Below are 12,221 nucleotides of genomic sequence, written 5' to 3'. Positions count from 1 at the left end.
ATCAAAATTAAAAACTTACATCCTTAAACGGACATCATCCAGAAAATGAAAACACACATGGATTGGACAAAATTTCTACAAGTCCTATATCTGATAAGGAACTTATATTCAGAAAATATAAGTAACTCATACAACTCAATAACAAAGAAAATTGATTAAAAACTGGGCAAAGAATTTTAAACAGATATTTCCCCAAAGAAGATACACAAATGACCAATAAGCCAATGAAATGATGTTCATCATTCAGGCATTAGGGAAATATAAATCAAAACCACACTGAGGGACACCTGGGTGGCTCGCAGTTGAGCATCTGCCTTTAGCTCAGGGCATGATCCCAGGGTCCAGGGATCAATTCTTGCATCAGGCTCCTTGCAGGGAGCCTGCTTCTCCCTCTGCCTATGGCTCTGCCTCTCTCTTTGTCTCTCATGAATAAAGAAACAAAATCTTAAAAAAAAAACAAAAAAACAAAAAAAAAAACACCCACAATGAGAGGGGTGTCATCAGGCTCCCTGCTTGGCAGAGAGTCTGCTTCTCCCTCTGTCCATGCTCACTTGCTAGCTCTCTCTCAAATAAATAAAATTTTGAAAAAAATTCCTAGTTCTGAAAAGTTACTTTATCTTAACTGAACAGAAAGAAAACAAATACAGGGACACCTGGGTGGCTCAGAAGGTTAAACATCTGACTCTCAATTTCAGCTGAGGCCATGATCTCAGGGTCATTAAGATCAAGCCTCCTTCACCTCCCCAGGCTTGGTGCTACCCAGGGAGTCACCGAGGGGGTCTGCTTGAAAATCCTCTCCCATTGCCTCCCTCCCTCAACTCATGCATTCTCTCACATGTGCTCACTCTCTAAACAAGTAAAATCTTTTTAAAAAAAAAAAGGAAAGAAAGAAAAAAGAAAAACATACAGAAATATAGTTTGAATACAATTCAGCAGACTGTGTGACACAGAAAAAGAAATTTGACTTGAGGGAATCAAAGAGCAGCTTTGCTAACTGCACACTTCCTCTTCCCAAGTACAACATGCATTCATATTCAATCATAGTCAAAATTAAGTCTTCCCATGAATATATGCCTTTCAATGGAGAAAGGGGGAAAGCCTGAGAGGGATAATGACACAAGGATGTAGATGAACTACTTCAAAATTGAGCTGTATTTAGCATCAGATTCCTGCAATTTGAATGAATTTTTAAAAATAGCTTGGATTATAACTAACTTATTTTGCTTCAACTACACAATTGAAAAAAAAAGGTAATACAGGACACCTCGGTGGCTCAGTGGTTGAGCATCTGCCTTCGCTCAGGGTGTAATCCTGGAGTCCCGGGATTGAGTCCCACACTGGGCTCCCTGCAGGAAGCCTGCTTCCACCTCTGCCTGTCTCTGCCTAGGTCTCTGCCTCTGTCTCTGTGTGTCTCATGGATAAATAAATAAAATGTTAAAAAAAAGAAGTAGTAATATAAGGCAGTTCCCTCCTTCAAAACAGAATGAGGTCTTATGTAACAGCAGTCAAAAAGATTGTAACTTTTTAGGACCTAAGGGTTCTGTCTAAATATACAAGCATACATGAAGAACTTCATACCGTCTGCCTTCAAGGGTTCGTAAACTAGCTTCTTCTCGTGCAGTCATCCTCTCTCTTCGAGCTGAATTCTGAGAGGCGTGAAGAGGATGATTTGGATGTCCCGGATCACCAGCAGATGCTAATGCAGAACCATAACGTAATTGAGCTTCAGTAGAATCCATAATACTGACCATCCAGTTCCAAGTGGGAATAAGCTTTTCTTCTACATAGTTCTATGAAGACCAAACTAAAATAGTTAAAACTATCCAAATAAAGTTAAATGTGATATAGTAGTATGATGTAAACATTTAAATACTTGTAACATTAATTCCCATTATATTGGGATTCTCATAATTGACAGCCAAAAAATTTATTTGAATGAGTAACTTTTCAATGTTTTCGTACCTGTAAGTTTACTGCATCTTGGTAAGTCAATTTCACAGCTGCTGGAATCTGGGAGTACACTAGGTGATTATACTTAGGAATAAGGCCCATCAAGTCCGAGATCTGTCTGATAACAATGCTGTAAGCCCTGGCTAAACTGCTTGCAGATGTTAAGTAACTGCTGGCATTGCTAGCTTCCAAAGCAGCTGCCGCAGCTGCAGCACTCGTGCTGATGGTACCACTCCGGCGTAAATTTGAAGGATCAATATAAATCAAACCCGCTGAACTTGCTATAAGAAAAAAGGACAACCACAAGTTGTCAGATGCTAATTGTGTTTCTCTAGCACTATACATATTTAAGTAAACTAAAAGATCAATTGCACTGGCAAATGCGGCAGTGGAACAAAAAACTTTTTCTTAAACCACACTAAATGAGACAGGGCAATGATGAGGGGGGACAAGAATTACCATAATGTTCTCAACCAGAGGCAATTTTGCTACTGCCCCTGCCCCAAAGTGGGGACATTTAGCAATGTCTACAGACATTTTTGGTTGTCACAAGGAGGGGTAGGGGTAGTATTGCTACTGGCATCTGGGTGCACAGAGGTCAAGGATGCTGCTAAACATCCTACAGTGCACAATCACAAATAAAGGATTATTCAACCCAAAGCAGCAATGGTGCAGGGACTGAGAAACCTTGATATAAGCATAAGTATCTAAACTCGACAAAACAATTTAGAACTATTATGAAACCACTTAATTTGTTGAGATGAACAGACATAATTTTAAAAACCTGTTTAAGCACTTTTAAGAATACCAAGTTTTCAGACTTGCCTGCTGGCGTGGATGTGCTGGAAGGGGCTGTACTGGTTGCCCGCTGATGTTGGGTGTTACGGACAGCCCACTGCATGGACCGGGGAGCTTGAGCAGCACCATTGGCATGGGAGCTATTTGTGGTTCTCTCTAATGGCTCATCAAGCATAAAAGTCTCCTGTTCTATGTCGTCACTCTGACTACTGCTGCTATCAGAATCACTGGAGTCATTTGATTGAGAATCATCTTCAGAAAAGAAGGCAGGAACACTGCTTGCACCTAAATTTTTTATTTTTAAAACCGAAACCACTGTCAGTTTGTTGATATTTAAAAATACAGTGTACTCCCTCATTCAGGAAAATATACATATGTTAAACAGAATGCCAAGACATAGTCAATAATCCACAAAACCCATTATTAAAATAGTTTAGTTACAAAACAATTCTTTTCAATGAACCTTAAAATTAATTCAGTATTTAAAAAATCAGAAAAGAAAAAAGTCATTAAAATATGTCCTCACTAACATCCACAGGGAAAAAGGATGAAGTTTTAAAGACTTAGCCACCCTTGTGCAAATCATAAGGAGTACAGTTAAACAAATTCATGTTGAATATATACATAGCTTTAGTATAGGCAAGAAAGCTGGATAAGGATAAAGCAACATACCTGCTTCAGAGCCAGCAGTTGCTGCAGTGACAACACTTCTACGCCCACTAGCATTATCTTGGTTGCTATGGTTACTTTCGCTGTCACTTTCTGTTTCAGCTGCTGCTAACAAATCCAGCTCCATGTCACTCCCTAGAAAACATATTTAAATAATAAGGGGGGGAAAGTACAAACTCACTGTGGAGTAAGACAGGGTCTGAAAAGCAGGATATCATAAGGTAAGGGGGCGGGCAGAAAGGACAGAGAAGAGGGATTACTATTACAATAAAGCATAACTGCCTGCTTAGTAGAAGACAAATGACTAGGCAAATTATGGTACTCAGTAGACTATTGCATAGCAATTCAAAATCTGTTCTGCATAGCCTCAGATAAAAAGGTTGGGCAGGGGAACCTCCACCAGTGGGCAGAGCTCTGGGCTAGGTCCACTGCTAATTTTCCTCTGTTTTCCATATTGGGATTCCAAAAGGAGAAGAAAACTAAAAAGATCTATCTAGAATTTTATAGTATAAACATGTCAAAGCATATAAAATTATAAATTTTAAATACGTGCAATTTATTGTATGTCAATTATATCTCAATAAAGCTGATCCCCAAAAGTCTTACTAATAAGAATAGTTACAATGACTATGTAGCAAAAAGGCCAAAATGATTATTGTTGGGCGGGGGGAACAGCACAGGCGAGGACTGAAAGTAAAAATACAAGCTATTAGCATCTGGGTGGGATTATAGGTCATTTTTTCCCCTTTTCTCTAATTTGCAAATGTTTCCTAACTTGGATTATCATTATCAACTTCTAAAAAGCCTTTTAAGAAAAGAGAAAGTCAAAACCTTTGAGTCAAAAGGTAAAGGAGGAAGAAGATGAATTATTTTATATGTATAAATATATATACACATATATGCATATATGTATAAGGCTGCTTCCTAAAATTTTGAAACATCCTCAGACTTCCTAGGCTTAAAACGTGTTGAACATTTTGCTCATTATACATCAAATGGGGCTTTTCTCTATATTAATATCCTTATATTAATACCTGATTTATTCATACTGAATAAGTTCTCAAATAACCTGCATACCGTCTTCATCATGCTCATCATGTTGTCCTTCTGCCTCAGCATTTTCTTCACCATGTTCTTCCTGTTCGTCGTGATGATCCTCTTCTCCAGCCACACCCTCCACCACCTCAACCTAAATCCAGAATCTTATTTGTAGACAAAGTACATAATAAACCCACATCTCTACCAGTTGTTCCTCCACAGCAATTAGTAACTAAAATTCAAAGCTCCCTCCAAACAAAGTAAATTTTAAAAATAAAATAAAATACGAAGCTCCCTCACTACAGAGAATCTTAAGTTTAAAAATCATTGGCTATTGACAACTTGCTACCCAAAATTATGTCAAAACACCCTAGTTTGTAATTATTGTCCATATGCCGAACCTTAAAATTAGAAGTATAACAACTGTGTGCAAAGTATGTTTTTTAAACTTCCAGTTATAAAATTTACCTCTCCCTTCAAATACTATGCACAAAACTGCTAAAACTTTTTTGAACAATGAGGATGTCTTTTCTATTAACCCGAAGTAAAAACAAGCTTATGTGTCCAAGTTTGTATTATCCACTAAATCAAAGATTACTGAAATATTTTTAACATATATATAGTCACAAATGAGAACATGTAACAAAAGTCTAAATGCTGGAAGCAAATACACCTAATGGTAGTAAGCTACTATTAATAAAACTTCTTCCCTCCCATATAAAAGCCTCTCATCTACCACAATGAAGACAGTTACAACCACCTCTTCTACGTCCGCTGAAACAATGTCATCCTGTTCTTCATCTCTGCCCCGAACAGGCTGTGACTGGCTGATGCGCCTCTGCTGGGGATTCCGGATGATGTAGGAAGACTGAGACTGGCTGGAGCTGTGGAGAAGCAAGAGCTCATGAGGGCACTGCTGCCACCCCCCTGCTATACAGCACACTTTTTATGCTTCTTGTTATCACTTAGTGTGACCCACTTGCTAGGATGCTATTTTAAATCTCACATAAAAATTCTTAGAAACCAACAATTAATCCATAGTATACCCAAAAATATGAAGCCCAAAGAAATTAATTTTATCACAGAGATTTAACTTAGGAATCTCAGAAGTGTTTTTACTTTTCAGTAAGTCATTTCAAATTTGTTAATGCACATCCTTTTAGGAGTCCTTCCCACTGAAATGCTCCACTGGAAATATTTTTCCTTCTCCACTGCTTTCATGCCAAGTCCTCAACTTCCAAAAGCTCCAACAGCAGCATTCCTCCATTAACAAAATGTGGTAATGAGTGTGTTTATTACAAGGGATCTAGTCTTTAAGACAACTGATATGACCTACTTGCTTCAGCTTATTAACCCACTGATGTGTGTGAAGAGGAGAAACATCAGTTCAAAAGTATGAATTTAAAAACAGAATCATAACAAAAGGTGGGTGGCCAAATAGTTCCACTTCTCTAAAAATATGCCTTAGAAACAGCCAAGAAAGGACACCTACTTCTAATATAAAAGGAAGGGGAGAATGAGAGAATGCATCTTAAAATGCAGGTCAGAGATCAGCATGTTAACCCTGTGACCTACTATTATCCTTTATTAACAGATTAAGAAACACAAGCTATAGAGAGGTTAAGGTTAAAGGACCTTTTAAAGGTATTTACACAGATAGTGTTCTTTCCTCACCTCAGCTGCTCTTAGAAATGAGAATGAAAGAGTTACACATGAAGAGTCAACTGAGACACTCTCCTTCAAACATCCATGTGTTTAATATTAGAAATTTAAGTAACTGGTTCTTCAGAGACAGTAAATTACAAAGCTTATGAAAAGGCTAAAAGAAAAGATGAAAAGGGTATTTCCAACCTAAGATTCCAACATTTCCAATATTAAAAAATAAAAGTCAACATTTGTGAAGCCACAATTAGTATTTCTTTAAAATAATTTTAAAAAGAAATCTTGGAACATCCACAAGATCTATCATCCCCTCAAAGGACTTATGCACTTAGTATGTATGATACTGCTAATTCCTTTTTTTTAAAATTTTATTTATTTATTTATGATAGTCACAGAGAGAGAGAGAGAGAGAGGCAGAGACACAGGTGGAGGAAGAAGCAGGCTCCATGCACCGGGAGCCCGATGTGGGATTCGATCCCGGGTCTCCAGGATCGCGCCCTGGGCCAAAGGCAGGCGCCAAACCGCTGCGCCACCCAGGGATCCCGATACTGCTAATTCCTAAAATATATTATTAACTCCCCATTCAGAAATGGAGCTTCAGTTTTCTTCATACCATGATTCAGCTTCTTTCCCATGAGACATGGCACAGCTACAGTCCTGAAAGCCAGTCTAACAGGAGCTGTTAAAATACTTCTTAAGTTTTAGGAACTTCCAGTTACAGCTATTTGCCAAACTGCAGAGAAATCCTTATTGGTGCAGAATACCTAAATATGCTAAATAAAATATTAAAAAACAAAGCACAACTATCCTGGCGATAAGGAAAACAATCATACGTCAATAAGCCTGAGAGCAGTGGTGCCACCATGTATGCCAAAGGAATCTGCTCATGTCTCTTAGGCTAGAAGGGTTTCAAGGAGCCATAGATTTCACAGGAGACAGTCTAGGGTGTAAGCAAAAATGGGAAGTTACATCACAGAAATTCCCTCTTCTCTCACGCTCAGATACATAAAGCCAAACAAATCAGGAAAGGGTAACCAATTTTAAGATACTTGCCTATATCAACCATCGCTAGATGGGGACAGGAAAAATGTCTCTTCAGAGAACTAATTATAAACCTGCACTTATGATAGTTTAGGACTGCAATTTGCATTGTGAGGGTAGGGTCAGGTTCAGTGATATTAATCCAATGCCTCAATACTATCAAAAAGCACCAAACCAGGGGTACCTGAGTGGCTTAGTCGGTTAAGCATCTGCTTTTGGCTCAGGTCATGATCCTAGGGTCCTGGGATGGAGCCCCACAGAATCTCCCTCTGCTCCTCCCCTCTGCTTGTACACTTTCTCTCTCTTAAAGAAATAAATCCTTAAAAAAGAAAAAAAGTACCAAACAGCACTATCTACCCCTAATATTCTCAAGTATAGGAAAAAGGAAAAAAAAAAATCTGTCTAGAATTATCTCTAATTATCTTTAAACTTTAATAGTTATTTGACCTTGGAGAAGTTACCTAACCTCTCTGAGGCTCAGATCTCTCGTTTTTAAAAGTAGAATGACAGTGGTCATGAGTTATTGTGAAAATCAAAACAGATGCATTGTAATGCATTTACAATGCTTAAAGTTCCTAGTTCATAATAAAATTTCATTTAACAGTTTTTGTATGAGGCATGTACACAGAGAAACAGGTTAATAAACACAAAAGTTTTAAAGAGGTGAAGGGAAGCAACAGAAAAAGCAAAAATACTAAACTCAAAACTTTATGCTCAGTGGAGTGATACATACCATCTACCATCCAATACAAGGGAAATCATCACAAAGACTAATCAAGTATGTACTTTTTACTTAAGACATGCTTGGAACACTGATCAAAATACACCCTTACAAGAAGGAGTGATTGTACTGTATTTATAATGAAGGATTTCTACATCACATCAACAGTTGTAGCAATAGTAACATTACACTATTATCTTTCTTAACTATCGAATGAGATCTCCTGGGAAAACTTGAGGGACTGACTCAAGAATCAATAGATAGGGGATACCTGGGTGGCTCAGTGGTTGAGCATCTGCATCTGCCTTGGCTCAACTCATGATCCCTGGGGTCCTGGGACAAGTCCTGCATCAGGCTCCTTGCAGGGAGCCTGCTTCTCCCTCTGCCTATGTCTCTGCCTCTTTCTCTCTGTCTCTCATGAATAAATAAAATCTTTAAAAAAAAAAAAAAAGAATCAATAGATGGGAATGAAGAGGAGAGCTGAAGACTGCACGGTACTTTTTGCTGTTGTTTTTTAAGATTTTTATTTCTCTATTTGGCAGAGAGCACACAAGCAGGGGAAGCAGCAGAGGGAGAGGGAGAAGCAGGCTCTCCGTTGAGCGGGGAGCCTGATGCAGGGCTCAATCCCAGGACCCTGAGATCATAACCTGAGTCAAAGGCAGACGCCCAACCAACTTAGCCAGCCAGGCGCCCCAAAGAGTGCACAATACTTAAACAAAGGGCCTAAGAAGCAGTTGACAAGGGGACACAAAGTCTTTTTTTTTTTTTAAGATTTTATTTATTTACTTGTGATAGATATATATATAGAGAGAGAGGCAGAGACACAGGCAGAGGGAGAAGCAGGCTCCATGCTGGGAGCCTGATGCAGGACTCAATCCTGGGACCCCAGGATCGCGCCCCGGGCCAAAGGCAGGCACTAAACCACTGAGCCACCCAGGGATCCCCCAGGGGACACAAAGTCTTGATACTTAGTAACAACAGGCTCATTGACACTGTTTAAAGCTATCACCCCAAAGTCTGTTCAACAGATAAAAAATTTTTATGTTCTAGAACAAAACCAAGGAGAGGATACAAAGAATTCACAAAGTAATACCACTTCAAGAACCAGGGGTCTCCTCACAGGGTATCAGAATCAGGAGCATCATATGGAGCCCAAGCAGAATTTGTTAACAGAATCACTGGATAATGGAGTGTATTCAGGGAGTCTGAAAATATATAGTTTGATTTACAATCATTTTCAGCAAATCCTGGAAGTATAGAAGTGTCAAGGCTACCATGGGAAAGCTTTGATAGACAAATCTGGATTTAAATTCCAGGGTATCCTAGGAGACCTGACAATACAGGAAAAGCTGGGACACATACTGGCACATGGAATAAGGAGAACAGTGAGAGAGCAGATACTCAATACATTAACCCAGATGAAACCCAGAGACGAAGTCTTGGGAACTACCAAACACTAACATAGTCCTTCCTCATTAACAGAGATGTTTTCCAGAAAAGAAGAGGGTCTTTAGGTCCCAAAGATCTTTATTAAACATCATTACACATACACATAGTAACAAAATCAGACTTGAGAAAACAAAATATACAAATATTTGCTAAAGATCACTATAGCCTCGCAACTCAAAGGGGTGGCCCCTAAACCAGCACCATCGGCACTACCTGAGTTTATATGAAATACAGAATCTCAGGCCCCATCCAGACCTTCAAAATCAGCCTCTGCATTTTATTAAGACCCCGAAATGATTTGCACGCAAATTTAATTTGAAGCACTGTGTTAAAAGACACCAGGATATTTTAGTTTCTAAACATTCTGACTCAACAAGCTTACAGTCTAGTTACAAATGGAAAAGATGAATGAGATTAAGAATAAATAATCTTATAACTAGAACCATTTAGTTATTGAGTTGTTTTAGTCCTATTTTAGATAACATGGTTGTTGTAGAGAGTATTTTTAAATTTTAGCATTCTGGTTATTTACACTACACGATAACAAGCTGCCCCCTAGCCCAAGCCTTTAGACACAGAGAAAGTTACAGGTCTTCTCATTCCTCAAATTGGCCTTACAGTAGGCTATATCTAACGTGAGAAAAGAAGTAATGATGTCTGCAGAAGTCTGAACTTTCTTACCAGATTACTTTATTGGCATAACAAAACATGTTTTTCCATACCAAAAATAATACCCACAACTATGTATCTATTACCTTATAGAGACACAACGTATAATTTTTTTAAAGTGCTCTCACATGTTCCAAATAAAATAATATCTCTATCATTTGTTGCACAAATGGTGAACACCACCACCTGAATGCTTATGCAAATGTTCAGTAAGCCAAACATGACATTTCCAGAGAAAGAATTAATCAGAATCTGTTTCCAGGTAGAAATTTACCTGCTAGACTGATCAGATGATGGTCGTGGTGGCAGTGGTTCCACTGAAAACAATTCTTCACTGCCCTGCATGGCATCTATGCTAGTACTGGCCAGAGTAAAAGGTGCAGTTGGGCGAGCAATCCCCATTCTGACAGGAACAATCAGTGACTCCGCTACATTGCACAATTCTTCTACAGCATAAGGTAGTAGTGCTTGGAATACACGCTTGCATTTTCCAATTGGCTGGGGGATAAAGTTGCTAGAGCAAAAAGGAAAATACAGGAATCTTTTATGAATCTTTTCATATATACAAAGTTATCATTACAAAAAATGTGTGTGAAATTAAAGAAAAGCCCAAATAAAAAAGGATGTCTTACTTTTTCTTTTTGGATGAAGCCATTTCCACACTAAGAATGACAAAAACTCTTGCCACTGAACGCAAAAACCTCATTGTCACAGCAATAGCTTCTTCTCTACGTCCAGGTGTATATTTGTTTTGGAGTTCTTTCACTAGTGTACCTAGTAGAGTATCTAAAAGCTTTAAAAAATTATAATCACTTTATTAATGATGAAACATCTCTTATGTTTAGACAAATATTTATAAAGTAAAAAGTTCTAACACTTTTTCAATATTAGCATTTCATAATAAGGATTTCAAAATAAATTTATTTATTTTAAAGATTTTATTTATTCACGAGAGACCGAGAGAGAGAAAGGCAGACACAGGCAGAGGGAAAAATAGGCTCCATGCAGGAAGCCTGATGTGGGACTCGATCCTAGGACTCAAGGATCACACCCTGAGCCAAAGCACTTAACCGCTGAACCACCCAGGCATCCCTCAAAATAAATTTAAACAAAACATTTTTTTTTTTAAAACAAAACATTTCTAATGTCAGTGATTAACTTATGCCACATACCTACTTTGTCTTTGATCTAGAGTGGGTCTCAAATGTCTGATTTCCTTTTTAAGTCTTATAGATCTATGTATACCAATATTTAGAAGAAAAATCAAATCAAAGAAACAATATATTTCACTTCCTTTCGGGTACATAATGAAACAGGTAAAGTAGATTCAAATACTTATATTAATAAATTCATAATCCCATCCCTCTCATTAGGTCATTATTGTTACTTTCTTGTCTCATTTCTATACATGGTCTATCATATACATTTTATTTATTTTTTTTTAATTTTTTTATTTTATTTATGATAGTCACAGAGAGAGAGAGAGAGAGAGAGAGAGAGGCAGAGACACAGGCAGAGGGAGAAGCAGGCTCCATGCACCGGGAGCCCGATGTGGGATTCGATCCCGGGTCTCCAGGATCGCGCCCTGGGCCAAAGACAGGCGCCAAACCGCTGCGCCACCCAGGGATCCCTATCATATACATTTTAATTACAGAGAGCATCCAATTTCACATTATTCTGTTTTTTTTTTAATGTTACTTAAAATATCCTTAATTTCTAAATTGCTGCATTACATTTCAACAAGTAGCTGGACTATAATCTAATTCAATACTCCATTATTAGTGGACCCATCAAGTATTTCATTTTTTAATTTATTATTCTGTGACATGACTTTTTCTTTCTCATATCATAAATTATTTCTTTATAAGTTCTGAGGACACTGATATTTTTATATCTTATGATATTATTGCCAAATTGTTTTCTCAAAGAGTACCAAATGCAATGCTACCCCATCAATGTCTGAATGTATTCTTTTTACTAAAACCTCATCAGCACTAGGTTTTATGGTTTATATTCTCTTCTAATTTCCTTTTTTTTAAAATATTATTTATTTACTCATGAGAGATACAGAAAGAGAGGCAGAGACACAGAAAGAGGGAGAAGCAGACTCCTCACAGGGAGCCCAATGTGGAACTCTTATCCCCATACCCAGGATCACACCCTGCGCCGAAAGCAGACACTCAACCGCTGAGCCACTCAGGCACTCCCTAATTGCCAATTTAAA

At 38.0% G+C, this 12,221-nt stretch overlaps 1 protein-coding gene across 6 annotated transcripts in view; it reads right to left on the bottom strand.

Moving 5' to 3' along the window:
• Nucleotides 1–12,221, bottom strand: part of UBR5 (ubiquitin protein ligase E3 component n-recognin 5) — a 136,597-nt gene that overhangs the window by 25,066 nt on the left and 99,310 nt on the right. For all 6 annotated transcript variants that reach the window (XM_041768513.1, XM_041768517.1, XM_041768512.1 and 3 more), the window contains exons 33-40: nucleotides 10,630–10,790; nucleotides 10,272–10,511; nucleotides 5,216–5,339; nucleotides 4,495–4,606; nucleotides 3,421–3,552; nucleotides 2,776–3,033; nucleotides 1,963–2,231; nucleotides 1,579–1,790 (exon numbers count right to left, since the gene is read on the bottom strand). In XM_041768513.1, the coding sequence (XP_041624447.1) occupies nucleotides 1,579–1,790; nucleotides 1,963–2,231; nucleotides 2,776–3,033; nucleotides 3,421–3,552; nucleotides 4,495–4,606; nucleotides 5,216–5,339; nucleotides 10,272–10,511; nucleotides 10,630–10,790 (1,508 nt within the window). The remainder of the gene's footprint in view (nucleotides 1–1,578; nucleotides 1,791–1,962; nucleotides 2,232–2,775; nucleotides 3,034–3,420; nucleotides 3,553–4,494; nucleotides 4,607–5,215; nucleotides 5,340–10,271; nucleotides 10,512–10,629; nucleotides 10,791–12,221) is intronic.

The sequence above is a fragment of the Vulpes lagopus genome, chromosome 9 (genome assembly GCF_018345385.1).
Source record: "Vulpes lagopus strain Blue_001 chromosome 9, ASM1834538v1, whole genome shotgun sequence".
NCBI lineage: Eukaryota > Metazoa > Chordata > Mammalia > Carnivora > Canidae > Vulpes > Vulpes lagopus.
The sequence above is the reverse complement of the archived record's forward strand: the minus strand, read 5'-3'. Positions and strand labels throughout refer to the sequence as shown.